Here is a 21,930-nt window from a genome sequence, read left to right on the forward strand (position 1 = left end):
CACGGGGTAAGAAAGTGCACGAAAAGGTATCTAAATCGAGAAGTGAATAGAGAAGCACAAAGACAAACAAGTATTGGGTTGCGAGATAAAAACGCAGGATCTCACGGCTTTACCCTCACAGGGCGGCGAGGTTGGGGAAGCCATGCACAAAGAAACGTTACACACTTCCCGTATCTCGGGAACGATCAAGTGAATCAAACATATTTAGGAGGAGAGAAGAGAGAAGAGGGAGTCGTGGTATCTTATGAAAGAACGTGAACAATAATGGTATCCCCAAGCCTGGTAGGACAACATCTGGGTCTCTTCAGTGTGAAGCACAGGGAATGCCGCCGAGAGGCTGAGGATATATGGAAGTGCAGCAGGCCGTTGTGATACACCTTATCACTTGCAGTTGAGGCCCCATATGCAGTTCCCCAGCGCTTTAGGATCCGTTACTGGGCTGAGGTTTACATGGTCATTCGTATAACCCTGGTATGGAAGCACAGAGTATCTCATCCAAAGCCGTCGTCACAAGACAACGGACAACACTGGTGCTCACATAAAGATGTCGTGCAAGACTGAAATGTTCTCAAGTATATGCTGTGTGTAACTTCGGAGGACAGTCCAATGCCAATAATTGGCACTCTCAGATTTCGCAACAAAGCATTAGTTCAAGTTCTTGGTCGTCACCAGATCCTGACCGGCAGCATGACATAAAGCATCCGATCGAAGGCTTGATCATGCCTGCACTTCTTCTTTCAGCTCCTATAAGTCATGTTGCCTTGTTCGGTTTCACAGATATGATGGGTGCGCAAAGACTATCTCGGCTTATAATGTCAGCTGGAAATATTCTTTGTAACAGTGTCGCCTGGCACATGTCGTATTGCAGGACCATCAACTTAATCCTTTGTCGTGTACATCATACACACTATGTCACCGGGTTCTGTCATCTATGTGTGCTACAATAGACACGAACTCTTCAGTTGAGCCTCAACATATTAGACCGCGAACCGGCGTCAAGGCACCAAGGCACCAAGGCGTCTCTCTCGGGACCTGCGTCTAGCACAGCCAATGACGATCCTTCTGAAACCGATTCCCTCATTAATACCAAACAGCGCCTTCAAATTCCTATTGCAGTGAAGGCAACTGGAACTTAAGATCACCATGAAATTAACCTGCAACGCGACAACCAACGATTGCATATTTGCCGCCCTCGTTTGTGTAGCTGAAAGGCTCCATGACCAACATATGACCTCTTGTTTCCTCATCGTGACGGAAAGGGCTGTATACAAGAGCGAATGGGGCTCTGCTGCCTGAATCTCATAAGGGTTGCCTTGTTCAGCTAGGTCTTACTCATTGGTGAGATTGAAGGCGCAGGCGCGTATTGGATACCGATTGGGTGCCTCGCATGCGGGGGATGACTCCAACAGCCTTGCGAGATTACCGTGCCAAGTGCTGAATGTTATGATCTGTCGTTGGGCTATCGGAGTGCATGGGGTAGCCGCTTTCACGGGAGTAAGCTGTCTGGAATCTAGGACTTTTCATCTGGAAGCTCGTGGCTCGTGGCTCTCGCGCGAAAGCCACGATATCTAGGATGTGAATCCTTCCACAACTAGTCCCTGGAACGTGGGGAGACACTACCGCTTAGACGACGGAGGAAGACCCGTCACCCAGGTATGAAAAGTTGGCCAATTTCAACAACCATATCGGTAATCAGCTATGTCAACCATACCCTGTACCTGTTGGGTTGATAATCATGATTTGTGATGATGGGTTGTTAATGGCGAATTGTCGACAATGCCAGTTGTCCAAAGTGGCGTTCTGTCAAAATTACTCTAAGGCCCAATGCATATATTCCACGCATTCGCGTCAAATCGCCAACACACAACTACCAAGACCACACCCATAGATGCGCTGCTTCGTGGGAGGCCTGAATTTAAAAGCCGCCCCGTTCTCACCTCAAAGCGATCAAAACAAATCCTAATCGCTCTCGCTTTCACTTCAACCGTCCGAGCCTGAGGATCGTGAGAGCACACGACAGCACTTCTGCCTGCGCCCCGGCCAGTCGACTCATCTCCATTTCTACCTAAAGGGGGCAATATTTTTCACTCCTCACTTCGCCTTCCCTGAGGATTTTTTTTTTACAAGAGGCCGAATAGGCACCTGGCGGCCGCCTGGAAGACCCTCGCTTGAGGGTCTATTGGTCATGCATCAAACTTTGGGCCTCTCTGTCCAGACCTGGATGCCAGCATGATGCTTCTTGTGCCGCTTTCCTTCATGGGAGCATTTGATGATAGATGACATCTAGGATCATCGTTGGCACCAACGAGCTATGAGAACACTGGTTCAGCTCTGAGGTTGGTTCATCCCGCGTTATTGATCACCGAGAAAAGGGGCACCTCGCCCAATCTGTCGGGATTAGCGACATGCAATATTGTATCCAAAGAAGCTGAAATGACAGGTTCAGCTTCTCACCACGCCTCACGGTAGAGGATCTACGGCGTGAATGAGTCATGTGCTAATGAGTCTGTTGAGTATTATTTTTCGTACTTCAGCCTTGATTTCTGGCTCAGCGAGGCCTCGTGAGTAGTTTGAGCTGGAAGACTTGTGAAGCATAGGCTCTGGTGATCGCAGACGTGGAACAGGCTTCCATCTGAGCCACAAGCTGACGAAGGAATACGCTCAAGAGAAACCTCATATCGTACTCTGTAGAACTGCCATCCAGTCATTCCGAAATGAAGTTGGATGTCGGAACTGTAAATAGGACTTAGTCAGCGACCGCTTTCAAGTAGGTCTTGTAAGTAAGTGTCCGAGATCCCATGGGCGAACCGTGGCGGCATTGAACAACTCTTCACAGAGGGGTGGTTTTCAACCCCCCTCCCCCCCCCCCCCAAAAAAAAAAACAAAAAAACACCGACTTTAAACTTATGGAATCGGGCGCGAGGCATGGCCCTTGTCCTAGTTCGCCCACCACCATATAAACAAAAAACGAAGATTTGCTTGGTATATATACCTGGAGTTGCTTTTCTTCAAGTTATATGTTCTAATATTCAAAGATTTAGCTGCCACAATTGTGTCGATTTACTGGGGCCATTTTTTATACTACCACTCATTTATTCCCCTACCTACGTCCTTGGCGAAAGTAGTTAACTTACTACTTTCGTCGGTGCATGGTTCCTACATTATCGCTGGCCAGTGGCACGCTCCCACGAAGCTAACCGCTTTACCCAACTATGCCTGTTTTGCAGTTCAAAGGTTGATATATATATATTATTGTGTTACAGACACGCAGCAACTTGGCTGTGTTTTGGAAGGTCAACGAGGTATGTTTACTATTGCAAAATGAACGCGAGAAGCTAGGCTTCTTTGATGAGGGGCATTTGATGCTAATGTGCCGCAGAGCCTCAAACGAGGCAACCGTACCGGGCGAACCAGGCAGCCTTGAGCCCACCCTCTCATCATCAATATCACAAAATTTCCAATTGCATATTGATTGCATTTCGTTCGCAAGGGAAGACCGCGTTCCCACCATCTCAGATTGAACTGAGACTGCACATATCAGCGGGTAAGATAATGAAACCAGCCTTTTATCCGATCCTCTCAGCTGTTGTTTCCTTTTTTGCGAACCATCAGCCCAGCCCAGCCAAGCCAATTGTGAATTGTGGCTGCTTGGTTGACCACCCCTCACTCAAAGCCAAACATGGAACCCAACCCCCAATGGCGATGCTGGACAAACCTGGAACCTTGGTGGATATACGTCAGGCAGTCCCTGAACGAGAACAAGGCCGCATTGGTACCCGCCACTCACTTGCTTCCACCTCTTGCCCTGTCTTGTCTACCTACCTTACATGCATCTGTATCCCTTGGGATCTAACCTTTTGCTTCTCCTTCTCTCCTTCTCTGTAACAATCACAGCATAATTATGGTTGACCGAATTCTGTACTGCAGAATTCTCTTCATTTGACAGTTTCTCACTCTTCTCTAGCTCTCTCTCTCTCCCTCACTCACAGGCGCGCGCCGGTTGGGCTCGGCACGGTCTCCCATGCTTTGTCATAGCCTAACATGGCAGGCATTACGGACAAATGGGTCCGACATTTGAGGACTCGCGACCGCCAGGACAAAGCAGATTCACACTCTTTTACGTGCGATATCTGCGGCGATGAAATCAAGACGTTAGAAGCTTGGCTCGAACACGCCAAATCCGATCAGGAGCATCAGGAAAAGTGGCCGACGCTGGAATCAGCGCAACTATCATACGTTAATAAGGGGTCAGTTCACTCCCCAGCTCGGTTCAGTGGTATCGCTGTACCTGCATAGCAATATACATACTCATTCATCTTCTTCTTGCAGATCCAATAGACCAAATAGTCAGGACTCCAATAGCAGGAAGCGACGTGCAGACACCACCAATGGGACTACAGGGGACCAAACCACAACGGGCACTGCAGTCGATCAAGACCGAGATGCCGATGGCCACCAGGCAAAGCGTCGGTCGCCTGAACCGGGCGCTCAAGGCCGTAGCCGTGCCCGTAATGACTACCGGAACGACTACGGGGGTCGGCCCCACCAGAACACATCAGGCCGCCAGCTCTGGACCTCCGATGATGGTGTTCAGCAAAAGTCACAGGGTCAAGGGCGGGCTGTCTCTCTTGGTTCGCCCAGGCAAGGGCCTACCAAGGCAAACAGACCTACCCAGCCTGCCACACAACAAGTCAGTCGGCCTTCATCCAATGATGATGAGTCCACCTCCAAGATGATGCGTCAGCCAGAGACAAGACCCATCTCACAAGATCAGCTTGTCGCAGAGGTGAAAGGCATCTACGCAGGATTGGTCATGGTTGAGACAAAGTGCATCGAAGTTGACAATGCCCAATCATCCAACACTGATGCTAATTCAAAACTTAACAACGAACAATGGCAGGCTTTGATTGCACTTCACCGAACACTCCTCCATGAGCATCATGACTTCTTTCTCGCAAGTCAACACCCCTCTGCCAGCCCTGCTTTGCGAAGGTTGGCTTCCAAGTATGCTATGCCTGCTCGTATGTGGCGACACGGCATTCACTCGTTTCTTGAACTTCTTCGACATCGTCTGCCTGCCTCTCTAGAGCACATGCTCACCTTTCTGTATTTGGCTTACAGTATGATGGCCTTGCTATACGAAACTGTGCCTGCTTTTGAGGATACGTGGATCGAGTGTCTTGGAGACCTTGGTAGATATCGCATGGCCATTGAGGACGACGATATCAGAGACCGTGAGGTGTGGACTGGCGTAAGTCGTCACTGGTACAGCAAAGCATCTGATAAGTCCCCTACTACGGGTAGACTTTATCACCATCTGGCCATCTTGGCCCGTCCCAATGCCCTGCAGCAGCTGTACTACTACACAAAGTCCCTCTGTGTTCCTATTCCATTTTCAAGCGCACGGGAAAGTATAATGACGTTGTTTGATCCTGTGTTGAACAACAATACGGCCCGTCTTGCCCCTGTTGATGCTGCATTCGTGCGCGCTCATGGAATCCTCTTCTCTGGGAAGTCCCGAGACCAGTTGCCAGAGTCAACGGATAGCTTTATTGATTCACTTGATGGTCATATTGGTCGGGTAACTAAGCGATGGTTGGAATCAGGGTCAGTCGGCATTGAAAAGTCGTTCGAACTAAACTAACTCCAGCAGATATTATATTGCCATTGCTCTGTCATGTTCTCTACTCGGGTATGGTGCTGAGTCCAATGTTCTTATGCGGGCCATGTCCAAGAAGCCCGAAGAGACTGACGTCACCATGGATGGGAACACAATCTCCGAGGCTACCCCTGACGAGACATTCAAGCTTGCGCTTGATTTTGCAACCCGGACGATTTCGCGAGTTCTTTATCGCTGGGGAGACACCAATACGTTGCCTTTCGTGCATTCCATCCTGGTCTTCATGAATTTCATGACACAGTATCCAGCGGCTATTTCCCATTTGGAGGACGCATATCCCTGGAAACTAACTTCCATTATGCTTAACACTCTCTTGCTTTCCTGCGAGCCTGGGTATGAGATTCGTGGCCACTTCCGCCTACCGGAAAAGGACCGGCTCCCGCACCCGTTGCCCGAGGACTTTGCCATGCGAGGCCTGCTCTACGCCGAGGACTACTTCCCCAACGACTGGTTCAGTAATGACAAGATAGACGAGGACGAGAAGTACTTTGAGTTACCGTCTGTCTCGGAAGAGCGCAAGGACCGTATCCTGTCCCTTGGATACAAGATTGCATCCTCAGGTAACTGGCTTCTTTGGAATGGAGAAACTCGCCAATTCGAGGTTCCAGAAAAGTATAACGTCAAAATAAACCTGGACAGCAGGCAAAAGGACAACGCCGAGTTACAGAACATGCCCATATGAGCTCACTGTCGGCTAATTTGGCAGGGTATTCTCCATGCTCACACATTAGCAAGCTAACAGTGTTGGCATGGAAGTGTCCTGCCAAAACAGTTGAGATATGCCATGCCAGGCATTTTGCTCCGACTCTTGACTGTCACCAAGACAAGTATAAAGCCTCTGGATAGACATTGGTCCATTTCACAGTATCTTCCAAGTAGCCAGGCCTACCGGCACCAACGTGGATGTCTCCGTTTATGCCAAACAAAGGGGTACTTCATTGGAGCCAGCCAGAACAATAGCTTGGATATGGACCCGCCCACGCTTCCCCTACACGGATGGATATCATCTTTAAACACCATATCTCACCCATGCTATCACCGTATCGAATTCAACATGTTTATTGATCAAATCTTGGACACCCGGAAGACTTTGTGATTATTTGACACGCTACTGGGCCCCGGAGCAGTATTTTCGGGTGCTCCGAAGGTGGAGAACCAAACGTTATGTTGACGTTTGCTCTCGTTAACCCAGCCCGGTATTCTTCTATAAAGAATACCTGGTACAAGGTTGCGCCCAAGAAATTGCCCATCAAGACACTAACTCTATTTCTTTGGACAAACCGCTATTTTTGATACGTTTCAGGCCTTGTTACCGATGAGCCAGGCCTTATGTCCGAGTGAGCCTCTCACCCAATTCGCTCTTTTGGTTCACTGACATTTCCTGTCGTTCTTTTTGAGTGTTGTTGCTTTTCCTTATCGCTATTTTAATTTTCTTCCTTGTATGTACTTGCTACTCCTGTTTTAGCGCTCTGAGTGGGTTATCCAGATTGTATGTTGAACCTATCAAGCGTGTACATATTGTATTTCTTTTATTGTCTTTTACGTCGCTTTACATTTGTAGCGACAATGGGTGGCAGTTTGTGTACTATTCGGGTGTTGGGGGATTATTAGAAAGAAGGAGAGGAAAGTATGGACTCATGAATAGATACCTGACCGAGTAGAATGATACATGTTAATTGGTCAATTGACCTGTTATAAAATAATCAAGGCTGGCAATGGCTAAGGTATGATAGCATCACATCACAAGTGTCATAGGGAGCGGGAAGTGGAGTCTCCCGCGCTTCCCGCCCCCACATTTGGACACTTGCATTAGGCGTACCGAACTGTCGGGTCAATTTGGGGGCCAAAAATGCGACACTTGGCCAACATTTCAGGCCATCTGCAGGATAACGTACCCAGAAAAAAAGTACTGGGATCATATGTATCGGCAGTCGAAATATGTTTGATTTTCATGACGCAGACAATTTGGCTGCAAATTCAAAGTCTACTGTCGCGGATAGTGCGGAATGGCTAGAAACGCGGCCATGGCATGATTTTGACGTTGCTAGTGTGTAGCTCGCATAGTGTAGGATTTTTAGGTGCGACGAATCGGAAAAAAGGGAGGCCCAGGCGGCGTCATGCACATGTTGATGGGTTGTCTAATACGTATCCAGCTACCGTTTGTGATGCACTGAAACGTGTGGGAGGAGCTGGTCGCTTGTTTTGGGTGGCATTGGGCATCACTGCGGGATATATGGATGGGCCAGTTGGATGAAGGATTGCGAATCTATCGAGAGTCTGATCAAGACTAGAGATTATCAAGTTTATTTGATATTAAAAGGCGTCGGATATGCGGGAGTCAGTAGCACATGTCATCTGGTCAACCAATTTGGGCCAATAGCAGCACTCTGACTATGCCAGATATCGACTGAGAGTTTTTGAGGCCGCGAATCAGGCTCATACTTGTATCTTATAAAGTTTGAGAGCATGAAGTAACGATGGACGATTTGACGCGGCAATGTTGTGATGCAGTAAGGGCATCTGTGGTACCGGCAGTTCAGTTGAGGCATGATTCTTCCACATCCTGAAGCTATTCACTTTGACGGAGTATCAACAGTATGAAATTGTACATAGATGATACATGGCTTGATATATACGAATGTACTATAATACCTTATGCTCTGTGCCGTTGTTCTAGCCTTGCCACAGTAATACACCTTAGGCAAATCCGCACTGAAGAGTAACTTGAGAACGAGGTGAAAAGGGCACCTTCCGGATTTGCATCTCCAAATTGAGTGTAAGGTATTTAGAGTTTACCAAAGAATCTGCTCTTCGGCCACTAGTCAGTTTCAGCCCCACGGGGTCTTTCTTAAAAGTGAAGCTAAGGTATTCGCCAAATCAAGGCAAGAGACAGAGGTCAGAGTACTGAGATCGAGCTTCAGCGAGGTCAGCGGCAGCCAATCAGGTTAATCGGATTAAAGCCCTTCCGTGTTCAAAGCTACAGGCAACGAATTGGGTTGCCCTCCGCTTGAGGCGGCCCCGGAGGGTAGTCGTAAAATATCCCCTGTATGGAGATCGAAGAAAATCTCCCCTTTGAGAAGAAAATTCCCTCTTTTGGCGCTAGGGATAGCTTCAAGAAGAGACCAAGCAGGAGACTAAGCAAGAGATACAACAAGAAGACCATAGGGTCAAGCTAGGCAGAGGCCTTTGCCTCGCCTAGGACGACAGCCTGTCAGCATCAGGGTCTTGTAGATACTGCATCAAGATATCCTAGCATTTTCTCGGGAGCTCGATTATAGGAATATTAGAACTACATAAGATACCCCTACTAAGATTTTATGGACTAAACGTAGAGAGGCTCTCGGTCGTGACGTGATATAAAACAAAGAAAGAGCATCCAGTCACGACTTTGTTTACAAGAAAGGTAGAGAGACAAGTTTCCCGATACCAGGCTCAACCACAGAAAACGTTTCAACTCAAGCATATCAGAACCAAGATAGTGCCAGCTCTGAGGTATGCTAAGATGCTGCTGAGTACATTTGCTGCTTAATTACAACATCAATATAATCGTTATATTACTCCTACATAGGCATGAACTGAAAGCCATATCGGGCACATCATTCGAACGAGCTTGGCCGTTGCGTTCGGAAGATGGACCATGTGTGCCCTTGGTTGGGGGGTCACGCACCCGATGTCATGGCATTCTACAGAGATTCTAGAATCGTTCTAGAATAATTCTAGAGCAACTGCTAGTCTCATGCCGTGATACCTTGATCCTGCGGTCGCCTTAATCCCTCAGGTATTCGGAACCCGGAGACCTCGTGCTTTCCACGAGTCGCAACGTAATGCCCGAGGTCCGATTACGCATTAGCCGTCTGCTTCTGAGGTGGAATGCCGAGATTGTGAAAGTCTCCGAATTGCCTGACCATCGTGAGATAACTTCGCCGAACTCTTCAAGATGGCCCATGTTTATCGACGAGGCAGAGAAAAAGGCAACCGCTAATTTACGCGGAACAGGCTCCAATACCGACCGAGTGTCCATGCGGATGCAGTAGCGGTTAGGCATGTGATTGATTTCATAAAATGCTTGCAAATAGCGGTCGTTATTACGTTTATCGAGAGGCTGAGGATGTTCTCAGGACCCCCGAGAGCAGCCATGTTGTTCGAGTATTACGTGTGAATGATTCGGTTGCACAAAGGCATTGTAAATTCAATTTACAAGTGTAAGTCATAGTGTAGTCCTAGTTCAATACGCCCCCCAAATGGATAAATGCGGGGATTGCTCCATTTGGGAGCTGTCAACTTACGGTGTGTACCTGTAAGATTAAGATTACTGAACTGGACTGAACGCTTGAGCTCGTACATTTGAGGCCTGTCAATATAATGGATGTTACTTGAAATGTCTGAGGCCGCTCCAATGCTGGTCGAGGTAATACACGGATACGTGTCAGCGTGGCACTCAAGGGCAACCAAGACCTACAGGAATGGCACGGCAATGTCCTGCATCGATTAAACTACCTTATAAAGATGCAGTGTAACTAATCCAAGGCCGGCTCGTGCCGCGTGATCAGTGCACCAAAAGTACCGGAGTCAACTGCAGCTGCAGCAGCTATTGAAGTGGAGGAGGTTTCATCTGCACTGCAAAGCGCTAGGCGCCGTCTCACTAGATCCTCGTAATTGGTGCTCGAGGGTACAGTAACCAACCAATGCACTACAGCAGCAGGCTTCACATGATTCTTGCTGATCTGTACTCGACCGCCTCATTTCTTAAACTCGGTGAAGACTCGAGGCCGAATGAGGAAGCTTTGTCTCAGCCTTTTTGAAACCGGGTGATATCAGATGCGAATGCTTCGATCATCGTGAGCCTAATATTGCCATTTTGCATTGAATTGTGCTGTCCTGCGTAGGGCATGGCATACTCGTCGCCTCACAACTTTTGGTTCGCCAAATGCGGCTCTGCTCTCTGACATCAACACAACAGCCAACACAATGAGGGGTAATGCAAGGGAGGGTAGCTTCTCACTCTCACTGCGACTGAATGTGACTATGACTGTTACACTCCAACGTCTTTTTACCCATGAAACGAAGGATGGTTCATGCAGTTTCCCGGCGCTTGTGCCTGTATCACCTCCCATGAATCCCCATCAATTATCGTGCGCAGTTGTACAGAGAAAATGAGTCTCGTCTGTTCTCGTCGGAACACACACTCACACACTCACTCTCTGGGTAACACGCGCCCTCGGAAACCAGTTACTTCTTCGAATTAGGCGAATTCTTCGGTAAGCAAGCTCCGAGGCCGAATCGACACGATATGAATCGTCCGTCGTTCTGCAAGGTCGTGGATCTGCGGCTGAGATGCATTACGCAGACGCATGCTCTAACGCGGGTGCCTTGTTTTTCTCACCTCCCTTCTCGCGGACTACCACTCACTCGCCCCGCCCGAGCAGTGCATCTACAGCGACGAGAACTTGCACTTTCGAGCACTTGTATGGAGATTATTGACCCTTTTTATCTTTAGGCACATGCGATGCCTGCAGAGCCGCATTGACACACGCAGGCCACAACCACCATCAAGAGCATCACCTACCAATAAAAGCGAAAGGCAACGAGTTGCCTTCCTGCCAAGCATCAGATTATACGTCATTGCACTTCTCAACAAATTCTCTCGTCTCCAGCTCCATGCACGAGGCAGAAAGGAGCATGGCATGACGTCCGTGAGATAATGACTCGCCGAGTAATTCTCGGATGCTGTATCTTATCGAGTTGCCCTATATGGAAGAATATTGTGAGGCTGTTGCGGTATTTTGAAAAAAAAAAAAAAAAAATCTCCATTGTAGTACTGAAAATGACTCAAGCGTGATAATATCTCTCAACTAGTCTGCTCAGATGGGGGCGGTGAGAGTCATTGCTGTGCATGTGAGCTAAGAGACTTCATCAGGATGAAACAGAATTCACTGCTGTGGTTTGAAATAGATGGATCATGTTGGTTCAGAAGCGTAGTTGTCTGTAGTTCTGTCGTAATTCAAGAGGCATCACGCCCTACCATTTGGTCCACCATGAGGCAGTTGGGGACCCCAAATCGCTATTTGTAAATTCGAATGAAGAAGATTCTTCGGTCTTCGTTAAGACCCAGTTTGATAAATTATATATGTAGTAGCCAGGGGGTGTTGTCAAGATCGTGGTTGTGGTGATGGTGTTGAGTGTAACAATGGACAACTTCACTTTTTCAATGACTTTAATTCTATCATTGTTCGACCTGTCCCTATCACTACCCAAAAGGCTTTCTCAATAGTATATCCTGCCTCATATCTTATGTTTGCTACACGTAGAATCATACCCAATATCCACGTCAAGCCAAAAATAGATTTCTAACACTTGGCTGGATGTAAGGCATTTAGATCCCAAACAACCTCTTATATCTATGAAGAGATACCCATGAACATGCTCTATGATATTTTATGTGTATAGGAAGGGTTCAGACTGAAATCGAGTTAGCAAACCGTAGTAATGTCTACCTTTCTGATGCTTCAGGCTGGGTATAGGGGTCTCAGACTGATTGGGACTCTGGCGATGCTAAGATGCCATTCCACCATATTTTCAAATTGAAACAAGATTGAGCTTCTTATTTTATTGATATCTATGTCTTTGGACGTGCAATCTAGAGTTCTGTTTCTGTTAATTGCAACCAGCGCAACATAACTTGAACGGAGAATGTAAGGCTAGACAGTTGCTATAGACCTATTTAACCTTTCATACTAAGAAGTTTAATTCTAAACCAGAATTGAGTCTCTATTTCTACTATAAGTTATGATGTTTACTTGCCGTATGTATCGAGTCTGTTGTACATGAAGCCTCTCCTTACTCACACACCAAACAAGCCGTAACTCCCCCATCAATCCACCATCAGCAGTAAACAACACATTAAAAGGTATCAGTCTCATTACTCTGTTCTTGTTCTTTGATTTATGATTGGTTTTCATCTGGACAAGGCTGCGCTGCCCCTTATTATCACGATCAGGCTATAGGGCAAACAGGGCTCTCGGCTACCTACCAACAACACCAGCCACCTTATATGGCAATACAACAGCTCATCACAGCACATACGACCACAGCTCGAAGAAAATACGGGATCCCGTCTGCTCTCCCATAGTCAAGCTTCGAAGCGCTGGATTAGTAGTTGGGTCGGTGACGACCAGCGAATCCCCGGTGTTGTATGTTTTTTTGCATCATACTACAGCGCCCCTTTTTGTGTGGCACTGGGCCTTTGGCTCATGCAACTTATGTATAAGCTTCCCTGTCGACTACGGTATCGTTTAGTTTGTTTATAGCTGCTCTGTAATCACTCAACTTGGAGTGTACCTCGCTTAGCGTTCTCTTGTGGGGTTTTAGTTTTGTGCCGCCGTGAGCAATGGATGGTCACTAGACAACTTTATATTGACGTCTTCAGCCTGGACACGACAGCTCTACCTCTTCGGGATGTTCTGACGGGCGAGCAATTGCGAGGGACATTCTCGGCAATAGTCATCAGAACCTCTGATCATACCAGCCACTCATGCTTACCTTTCTAGGGGGGTGGTTGCACCTTTACCCGCGTAAGTCTCATCACAAGATCATCGTCTTTTTTTTTAAAAAAAAACTTGTGTCTTTCCGATACCTCGTTCACGCTCGATCGAGCTTATTCCAACCTCCAATGATCACGACAACTTCGCTCAGCATCCAACGGCATAAACCAATGCTCAGTTCAGACTATTAGAACGCACCAAAGCCATCCTGTCTTCTTTCGTCTAGTGTCCCATCGGAATCTCCGAGAATACCACAAGATGTCAACGACTCCTGCATCCAAAGCATCATAGACTTCCAGTCTGGTCTCTGGTAAACGCCCTATGGGCTTATGAGAGACGCCACTAATCTGTACGTCGTTGGATCAACCTGTCTCCAATGTAAGACGCATCCTGACATGCCAGAATTGACGATGTCGTGCATTATACGAGGAGAATTCCATCTCTGATCAGCTATCGGGCGTTTCTAAGTTCTCGTGTCGCTGAAATAGGGTTTATCCTTCAAACCGATTGTCCAGCTCGGGCCTATACCATATCGTAATAGCAAAGCCTCCCGCACGGGAGGCTGAGGCTGAAAGCCAGGCAAACGTCGATATCCTAGTTTTCTTTGTTTTCAAGGGTGCTCGATGTTTATTCTGTATGAGAATCAATATTGATGAGTCTGATCATTGGCGGCCCAACGTAACCGTGTGTCCCAACTTGAGGTGATCTACTTAAACCAGTTCCGTTCCCCAAGATTCTTCGCACAGGGTCAGCCATAACCGTTCATTTGATCGAAACTCTCACTCTGCCTCGTTCAAAGGATCATACTCTACCCTGCTGATGCACTGTGAGGCATAAAGAATTGCGCGATAGCTCACCTGGACATCTGATATCGTTTTGCTCAAGCCTAGCATGAAGCTCTTCGCTCCTGGCATTGAGTCGTTCGTTTCAACCCACAGCGTACCTGTTCTTCGAGCAAATGATGGAACTGGCTATCAAGTATGTCTAACAAACCATTCTCCCTGCATTGGGTGTTAACGTCTGTGGAAGCACACTTCGACTCCTTTTCGGTACTGATCCACCGACTTCACCTTTCTCCGAGTTGGACTTACTTTGCATTAACCAAAAGGTTATACACACATCAGTCGACGAGAAAGATGTTGTCCTACACTGTCACTTGCTGGAGCACTTCGTTTCAATCAAGCGAAAAACTGACATCTGGGCTATGAGGCATAGGATTGATCCAGCCGCAGCATGGACATGCTACATCAATATGGGCGTTCGCCGACTACTAGATTGGTTCAAGGCGTCGCATGGTGGCCACATTGACCTGAACAGAGACATTCCTCCCCTTGATGTTCTTCTCGTATGGCATGCATTCTTGCAAGACCCAGTTGCATGGGGTGACTTTATCGAGGAGTCTCAACTATTCTTTTCTCAGTGGAACCCCGACGAATTGGTGTGTATTGCCGACTGCTCTGATGTTCAGGATATCAGCAATTAACTCTTCTTAGTTAAGAGCTCTTGACGGCAACAGGCAGGGATTGTTTGAGCCTTCGCCGGAGTGCATGGACAGGATCAACCGTGTGTACCACGAGGCAGATACCCGCAGCCTCATGAACATGTCGGTAGATCATGTCTTCTCCGCCAGTCCCAATGAAATGACTCAAGAGGTGATTCGACTATTCTCCCAGAAGCGACTGAACCATACCGCCATGACGCCAAGAGGTCAACAGAGATTCTTTTACGACTTCCATAAAGCCGTCCAGCGTCAGCTTGACCTCGCAGAACAAGATGTCAAGTTCTCCTGGCATCGCATATACGTGTCCCGTGAGGATAACGAGCGGGCGTTGAAGCCCGCCATCCAGCGCTACCGGAGGCTCTTCACTCTGGAGAAGTTCAGAGAGGAGATCGGATACTGGCGGTTCGAATATCCAGATCATATTCGATTTACCGATTTCGATATCCATCTCGTCTGGAGAACGCACAAGCTCGCGCCCCAGAAATATGAGCGGTTCTGTATCAATTACTTCGGTGGCCTCGTATACATGATTCCGGATCCCCCTGATAACCAGGAGGTGGGGATCTCCCGCCGCAATAGTAAGGATCAGATCTACGAGCACTTGTTTGGCGAGGAGTATGCCTTGTGTCTCTGTTGGCCATGTGTCAAGGGAAGAATGGACAAGCCTCCAGGCTGGCGCTATTTCAAGCGGCTGGCCAGGCCAGTGGTGAAGACACAGTTGGCAGCGGAGATGGACCGTCGCCGCGCCGCAGCTGTGAGCATTCCTCTGGACTTTGCTGAGAAGCAATGTCGCAAATGTGGCTCTCACCCCCGGAGACATTGTCGAAAGAAGGACATGATTGAAGCCTCAGCAACAAAGTCTATGACTCTTAGGCGCTCAGTGTCCGATCGCATTCCGACGCCTGGAACATCAATCACCTCTCCCTACACTCTTAGTCGGAACGATCCCTTCCCTGTTTCGTTCAGAGACTTAGGAATATCTCCGTTTCGTTCTGAGATTCTGGACCAAACCCATCTGCAGTCTCCTTCGCCTTCAGCAGCATCAGTTTCGGTGACTCTAGAGCCTACAAAGAGAAACAGAAACATGGACCTCCAAACCTGCAATCGAAGCCATAATACTACCCCTGACCTCACCGTCGCATCTACACACTCAGGCGACAGCGATATCGAAATCGGCCCCAGTTACTATACCCTGACAAAAACCCTGAGCATGTATCAGATATCTGCAGACGCGAATGAATTCACTCCACGTACCAGCAACAGGAATGCCGATGCAACAACCGATGATCCACGAGATGGATCTAATGTTCCAACATCAAATGGCCCAGAGCCCGGGGCGTGGTTAGCTGGTTAAAGTTGCAGTATGTTAGTTACCAGCCACGGCGGAGGCTATCGATGATGGACGTTTCACTAGCATTGCTGGGGACGGTAATTACCAAGAGGTACTGTAGTTACTCTAGAGATAGACTTAAAACTGCCTTGTTCGAGTCGACGAGCTGGTCGCCCAATACAGCTCTCGTGTTTCTCCACCTTAGCCAGTTATGAGTGACCCGACGTGAAACTTGAGAGGAACGTGAAATATTGACTGATTAGAGTGTTTGTCTCTGGCCACACGCATCGATGATTCAGAGTGAGGTCAACCAGGTGCGTCTTGAATCTTGACTCGGTGGCTTCTTAGTGCCTTGGGCCAAAGTCTCGACTCGTGTTCATTTGCTTGTCCTTAACCTCGCATAAGACACAAGGTGCATTAGTGTAAGCTGGTATATGTACTGTAACGTCTGGGGGGGGGCTATATCATAGCACGTCTCAAAACTTACAGGTCATTTGGGATCTACGTTGGTAGTCTCAAGGGGAATAATGGCGACTAGCCAACGGCGGCTAAAGGCATCCCCGCCCTTTCTCTGCCTCACAGCTCCATGTGATATCTGAGACATGCAGCACACCGAGGGAGCACAACCACACACAAGAGCTGGGACTATCGATCGGTAGGGCACGGCCACCGGCATAAGGCCCGACCCATTGACGGAAACAATCACACACATAAACGTTTATGTATGTGTATGTACGAAGGTCAATGCGTGCCGTTGGTTGTGCAGAAGACATGTATTTACCAACTCCCGGGGCCAGTAAAAAAGCAATATTGTGCATCCTCCAGAATGGCCTGTCTGTATACTAGCAGTTATTTTGTGGAATGTGCTGTTCCATCTGCTGCAGGCTGTCACTGATCCTCTCATTGTCGTTGTTTTTCTTTTTTACCACTGACAGAATTTGACTTTCGTCCCTGGAATTAGTCATGGTATTCTTGTACCACATCAAGATACATCGAGAAAAAGCAATATGAAACGGTCGTACGATGGGGGCAAGCAACCGCATATGAACAGGGAGCAAAATGTCCAACAAAAGTAACCATGATTCATGGCTTAGACTCAAACATGGGAGATTCGAAATTTTCTCATTGGAGTACCAATCGTTCTCTAAACATGACTAGTTTTCTCTCAGCGTCGAATATGGCTTCGCTCACCAGTCATAGGTAAACATCCTCGGAATGCATTCAAGCCATGGCTGTGATAATCAACAGCTATGAATAGCAGTCGGCGCTAACATGTGTCAAGACGTTGCATCCGTTCAATACCATTCCCTTCTCCATCACCACATGCCACTGGAGTTGTCTTTTGACTGCACTCCACAGATGCTTACTACGCCCTGCCATGAGGTGGCTGGCAAATAGTTTTCATCACTTTTGTCAAGATTGCATTGTCTCAAGACCATGTTTTTCGCGGAAAGGTTTTGACTGATAGTCACAAACGGCGTGGTAAGCCACATGGAAATAATCCCAGTCATGAGCAAGGGGGCACATTCAACGGTCCCGGAAGAATCCCGTCAACGGACCGTGGTAAGCGCCAAACCGATGTTCTCCCTTTGATGAATTGAGGCGTCAGCAACTGAAGTGGTATGGCTGTTGCTATAGCTGTTTCCAATGAAACACATAGGGGGCCAGGACCGACATCCGCTGATTGCCGACCAACTGCTCCCGAGACTAATAGTGCATGTTTTTCAATTTGTGTATCATGGACGATGGCAGATTGTAGTCAAATGTCCGAATACCTACCGTAGTCGCAGTCTTGTGAAACAACACCACTCCAGGTCGTTGGTGGGTTTAGCTAATAACGAACAGGGTTATATGTCGGTCGCAAGCGATCTCCAGCAGCGGGTTCCTTCAAAAGCGCTTATTAGCAACATGGGGTGCTTGAAACAGTTTTCGTACATAAATAGCTCGGCAGCAAACATCGTAGAGCTCCCTGGTATTGATGTTGCGTTGAGACTATCGAGTGGCTGTTGTGAGCGGCGAAGGGTGCGCATCATTGAGATGCCAGCATCGAGATTCGGTCTCACAAGACTGCAACGCTGTCGTCGACTGGCTAATGCCCCCAAGACTTGTTGGTGTCAGCAAGGAGGTATCTGAAATGTGACAGTGTTGAACTTCGGGGTGGTTCTCCCCCCATGATCGTCCCTTGCCGCCCTTTTGAGCTGCCTTGTTGAGCCTGGCAGAGTTAACGTGTCTCCGCCACAATGGTGCATCTGGAGATCATCCCAAACCCAGTGGAAACATCGTCTTTTCGCGTGTGGGTGTTCAATTGCACATCTTGTGAGATGGTTGGCATCAAGATCAGGTAGTCGGACAACCATCTCCACGCGATCTTTCCTTTCTACGACATTGCGGGCCGTAATCCTATTTAGCCGTCGAACTCGGCTTGATTGCAACAGACGCATGACTCTTCTCGCAACCCACAGCATTATCTTTGCGACGTCCTACTTGAGAAAGAGGATATGTTCTCGGCGAATCTTCAAGATTGCCTGCAGATCCTTTGAACGGCATTTCACTAGAAGGATTTTGGTCTTTTGCAGGATTCGCGTGATAGTCCTTGTACGTTTTCACCTTAGGTAGTTGAAAGGAGACATGGTGTTTGAATGACATAAACACAGACAATCATGATCTGAAACTGGCGTATATGAGGTTGCGATCGAACATGTTTACTCTTGACAGCAACGTAGTGAGGTTTCTCGGCATGGGAGATGACGTGGAAGACGATTGGTATCCCCCAAACGTTTCTCTGGGGCACCCCCTGAACTGATCCTGATCCTGCGGCAACCGAGATCACAGCATGCTACACACCCGCTAGTGATGCTGTGGTAAGCTCAACGGCCCGAGTTTGAGCATTTGGGGATTGGCAGCAAGGGCAATAACTGGGAACAGTTCGAAGTGACTATTCTGAAAGGGGAGAGCTCAGAAGAGCCTAATGCAATGTCCCCATTTGGTCAACCCATGAAGTTGACAGAACCAGTCCTTGACACTCACTCGCTCAAGAACGAATCGCCATGCCACCCAGCCGTGCGTCCAAGGACGAGAACCGGAGGCTCTTCTTTGGCAGATCCTGAGTCGGCAAAGCTGGGTTAAGGGTCTGACGTCCCGACGATCCTTTAGGCGATGGACTGATTTGAGAAGAGACAGAGTCCGTGGCGGGAAGTGCCGTTCATGGAGACCCTTGGAGAAAGGCTTATGTTGCGCTTTATAACATGGGACGAAGTCGATCAAGTTTCCTTTGACACGGACCAGAGTTACCCGAACAGGCAATCTTGTCGTGGTGTGGGGGGGAATAACGGTCGACGAGGTTAGGGGCGCCAGACTCTCGGGCAAGGGATCGAAAGCTGGCAGATGGCAAGAGCATGTCCTGTAGCCGCAACGCCAACCATAACAAAAGTCCAAAACGGAACAAGCCGGTAGACAGGAAATGAACCTATTCTAGAATCGGGATTCTGCTCGCCAGAATGGAGTTAGTAAAGTGGATGAAGCCGAGCATCATGAGGGTTCCAGCAAGGTCGGAGGATGCAGATAAGAGGCGTAGTTCATTTCGTGTATGACCTCCGTAGTAGCGTTTGCTGACTTCGCCTTGCGTGCAACAGGGCCCAGCCAGGAACGCCAAGTGCTGTATGTGATATGATTAACGTATTTATGTATCCGTAGCTCTGTCACAATATCTAACCATGGCTGGTAGGCACACACAGACTGAGATAGAGTAATGTACTACTGGCTGTACTTTGAGTTGGAAGGGGTCTCGCATTGTCGGCCCGTGATTGATCAACCTCGGCAGTCGTGCTAGCGCAGCCCGTTCAGATGCCAGAAACCAGAAGCCCAACCGAAGCCTTGGAGCGCAGTGCTAAAGCCGGTGACACTTTAGTGCTGTTAGCGCTGTAGTGACACTGAGTCCTGTTAAGCCTCAACCCCAAAGACGCGCCCGCGTGTATTGGGGGGGGCTAGGGCAGGACAGAAAGCGGAACTTCCACCTTGGTCCAAGTCTAACAGAGACGCAAGAGATTAAAATCAGGCCACCATGACGAGTGGAGGTAGGGCGAACGGGGGTGCGTCGAGGTGCGCAGCCCCCAACTCCAAATCGAGTCTATGGCAGACTCTTGCTGATGAGCTGGCGCACAGCGGAGTATGAATGCACGAATGGACGCCTGGACGGTGTTGATGGCGAAATCGAGAACGTAAACGCCGATAACTGCGACCACAATAGTTGTTGTATTCACATCTTTAGACTATAGAGTTGAGCGTGATGCCCAGCCTTTGGAGTCCACGAACCAAAGAAATCGTAGGCCATCAAGTTGATAAAGTCCAAGTATTCGGCGATCTGTGGTTGCGCATTTTAGTCATATTTTGCGATGCCATACAATCCCTCATTGCCCAGATAGACGTTGAGGCTTGCTATACGTTGATCGAAAAGTACGATGGTGTTCAGCGATCTCGATAGTGGCTGAGTGGTGCTTGTTCTACCGACTTGGATAAGCAAACGAGGCAGCGAGGCACCTGATTGTCAAGGCTCGGACAATCCTGAATCATGCGGATGAGTTCAGGCAGCATTGTAGCGCATGCCATGATTCAGCTGTGAGGCTGCTTCGAGGTCCGTGTTGATTGTGTCCCGAGCTTTGCAACTGACTGACTGGGTTGACTCTGTAGTAGCTGTCTGTGTCCTTCCCCAAGGAACATCCCCATCATGAGTTTTGATGAAGCAGGTTAGAGCCAGTCTCTGAGATAAGATCTGACTAATCATCCAGTAAACAACTGAACAAGATTCAGGTCTCTTTTTCGCATCGTGCGAAAGCGAACCCGAGCCGTAGGTGTCATTAATAATGCCCGTCAAGTAAGACAATTAAGCCTGTTTAATTCCATTCCATTAGATTCCCCGTATTACGCTTATTCTATACCTCCAGGCGTTTCAGGGCGTAAGTTCGCTTAACGTCCGGGTAAGACATGTGCCGACAATGCTGTCCTAAAGGTTGTAGGCGAGGTGTGGTGGCTGTCAAGTACCAACGCCAACCTCCACTGGGCTGCTGCGATCCACTGAGAGCGGCATTTCTGCAAGCATCTCGTTTTGGCGGTGGTGTTGATGATAATGGGAAAGAACCAACTGTCTAATGCATTTCCATGATTCAATACCCTTTCCTCACCGTGCACATTCCACAATCCGATCCGATGCTAATAAACTCCCTTGCATTGCATCACATCTCACAATCACATCAGCCATTGAGGGAGGTGCAACTAATACCCGTGTCTCAGGCTGAGGTAATCAATCACTTTTCCCTTCTCCTCTCCCCCAAATTGAATCCTTTCTTTGTCGCCAACATTGACTCTGTTGAACCTAGCATCTCTCGGCAGGGTAGGGCAGCGAGCTGAATTGACCGATCGACAGATTTTCTTCAAGCCAAAAACCTTGTTCTCCTATCGACGAGTTCTGGAAGTGACCCTGGCAACCTTGACTAGCATCTCACCAATCAAGTTTCCCACAATCGAACCAGATTCCACCAACTTCATCATCCCGCTTTGCTTGCCGGTCGGCTGGTACCCAAGCTAATTTCGGTATATACGTAATCCGCGTGTCCTGTGCACGTTCATGTGAAACTAATGCGCTGGTCTGCTCATACTACCCGTCGATTAATAGCTCCCTTGGGTTCACCAAGCAAATGCCGAATGCGCCCCCAAAGCCCCTTTCTACGACGGAGGTTCTGGTCTTTGGCCGACCAACCTACTGATTCTACTTGGAATAAGGATCAAGGTGGATTCATTCACATTACTCCCACTAGGTAGTGTTTCGATGCAAGACAAGGCTAACCACGAACGTGTTGACATAGATCCCGAATACTAAGTCCGG

The 21,930-nt window shown here is 48.2% G+C and overlaps 5 protein-coding genes and 1 non-coding gene across 14 annotated transcripts; 3 read left to right on the forward strand and 3 right to left on the reverse strand.

The window, feature by feature from the left end:
• Positions 1-1,600: 1,600 nt before the first annotated feature.
• On the reverse strand, positions 1,601-3,306 carry FOXG_19174 (uncharacterized protein). Of its 2 annotated transcripts, XM_018399368.1 has the most exons (3): positions 2,898-3,306; positions 2,530-2,733; positions 1,601-2,474 (listed from the first exon to the last, which is right to left on the reverse strand). In XM_018399368.1, exons 1-3 carry the CDS (start codon positions 2,954-2,956, stop codon positions 2,360-2,362), a joined length of 378 nt encoding a protein of 125 aa, XP_018241704.1. In that variant the 5' UTR covers positions 2,957-3,306; the 3' UTR covers positions 1,601-2,359. The 2 variants fall into 2 exon arrangements, with proteins under 2 accessions (XP_018241704.1, XP_018241705.1); XM_018399369.1 differs by having other exon boundaries at positions 1,601-2,733.
• Positions 2,909-7,459, forward strand: FOXG_19175 (uncharacterized protein). 5 transcript variants are annotated; one of them, XM_018399373.1, is made up of 6 exons: positions 2,909-2,982; positions 3,042-3,302; positions 3,380-3,544; positions 3,965-4,247; positions 4,330-5,607; positions 5,654-7,418. In XM_018399373.1, exons 4-6 carry the CDS (start codon positions 4,042-4,044, stop codon positions 6,360-6,362), a joined length of 2,193 nt encoding a protein of 730 aa, XP_018241709.1. In that variant the 5' UTR covers positions 2,909-2,982; positions 3,042-3,302; positions 3,380-3,544; positions 3,965-4,041; the 3' UTR covers positions 6,363-7,418. The 5 variants fall into 5 exon arrangements, with proteins under 5 accessions (XP_018241709.1, XP_018241708.1, XP_018241706.1 ...); XM_018399372.1 differs by having other exon boundaries at positions 2,909-3,302; positions 5,654-7,459; XM_018399370.1 differs by having other exon boundaries at positions 3,380-4,247; positions 5,654-7,459.
• Positions 7,460-12,761: 5,302 nt separating this feature from the next.
• On the forward strand, positions 12,762-12,877 carry FOXG_19176. Its single transcript, XR_001936374.1, has one exon. It is a non-coding gene; the product is annotated as a 5S ribosomal RNA (ribosomal RNA).
• A 1,541-nt stretch (positions 12,878-14,418) lies between these two features.
• FOXG_19177 (uncharacterized protein) lies at positions 14,419-16,803 on the reverse strand. 3 transcript variants are annotated; one of them, XM_018399375.1, is made up of 3 exons: positions 16,540-16,803; positions 15,977-16,447; positions 14,419-15,926 (listed from the first exon to the last, which is right to left on the reverse strand). In XM_018399375.1, the coding sequence occupies exon 3, from the start codon at positions 15,540-15,542 to the stop codon at positions 14,883-14,885; it is 660 nt and encodes a 219-aa protein (XP_018241711.1). In that variant the 5' UTR covers positions 15,543-15,926; positions 15,977-16,447; positions 16,540-16,803; the 3' UTR covers positions 14,419-14,882. The 3 variants fall into 3 exon arrangements, with proteins under 3 accessions (XP_018241711.1, XP_018241713.1, XP_018241712.1); XM_018399377.1 differs by lacking the exon at positions 16,540-16,803 and having other exon boundaries at positions 15,977-16,068; positions 16,159-16,471; XM_018399376.1 differs by having other exon boundaries at positions 15,977-16,615.
• Positions 16,804-17,043: 240 nt separating this feature from the next.
• Positions 17,044-19,842, reverse strand: FOXG_19178 (uncharacterized protein). Of its 2 annotated transcripts, none has more exons than XM_018399379.1 (2): positions 19,080-19,842; positions 17,044-19,017 (listed from the first exon to the last, which is right to left on the reverse strand). In XM_018399379.1, the coding sequence occupies exon 2, from the start codon at positions 18,515-18,517 to the stop codon at positions 18,167-18,169; it is 351 nt and encodes a 116-aa protein (XP_018241715.1). In that variant the 5' UTR covers positions 18,518-19,017; positions 19,080-19,842; the 3' UTR covers positions 17,044-18,166. The 2 variants fall into 2 exon arrangements, with proteins under 2 accessions (XP_018241715.1, XP_018241714.1); XM_018399378.1 differs by having other exon boundaries at positions 17,044-17,937; positions 17,988-19,842.
• Positions 19,843-20,112: 270 nt separating this feature from the next.
• On the forward strand, positions 20,113-21,455 carry FOXG_06082 (uncharacterized protein; the record flags this gene model as incomplete). The annotated part of the gene is made up of 3 exons (XM_018384586.1): positions 20,113-20,217; positions 20,960-21,004; positions 21,303-21,455. The coding sequence occupies 3 exons, from the start codon at positions 20,113-20,115 to the stop codon at positions 21,453-21,455; spliced, it is 303 nt and encodes a 100-aa protein (XP_018241716.1).
• Between the last annotated feature and the right edge of the window lie 475 nt (positions 21,456-21,930).

This window comes from Fusarium oxysporum, chromosome 2, assembly GCF_000149955.1.
Source record: "Fusarium oxysporum f. sp. lycopersici 4287 chromosome 2, whole genome shotgun sequence".
NCBI lineage: Eukaryota > Fungi > Ascomycota > Sordariomycetes > Hypocreales > Nectriaceae > Fusarium > Fusarium oxysporum.

Coding starts and splice junctions, on each gene's coding strand:
- FOXG_19174 (XM_018399368.1), bottom strand. CDS start 2,956: ATGGTGGTGGGCGAACTAGGACAAGGGCCATGCCTCGCGCCCGATTCC. Junction 2,734..2,897: donor CCCGATTCCATAAGTTTAAA/GTCGGTGTTTTT, acceptor TCCTATTTACAG/TTCCGACATCCAACTTCATT. Junction 2,475..2,529: donor AGCCAGAAATCAAGGCTGAA/GTACGAAAAATA, acceptor TTCACGCCGTAG/ATCCTCTACCGTGAGGCGTG.
- FOXG_19175 (XM_018399372.1), top strand. CDS start 4,042: ATGGCAGGCATTACGGACAAATGGGTCCGACATTTGAGGACTCGCGAC. Junction 4,248..4,329: donor CTATCATACGTTAATAAGGG/GTCAGTTCACTC, acceptor TTCTTCTTGCAG/ATCCAATAGACCAAATAGTC. Junction 5,608..5,653: donor AAGCGATGGTTGGAATCAGG/GTCAGTCGGCAT, acceptor TAACTCCAGCAG/ATATTATATTGCCATTGCTC.
- FOXG_19177 (XM_018399375.1), bottom strand. CDS start 15,542: ATGTCTCCGGGGGTGAGAGCCACATTTGCGACATTGCTTCTCAGCAAA.
- FOXG_19178 (XM_018399379.1), bottom strand. CDS start 18,517: ATGCTGTGGGTTGCGAGAAGAGTCATGCGTCTGTTGCAATCAAGCCGA.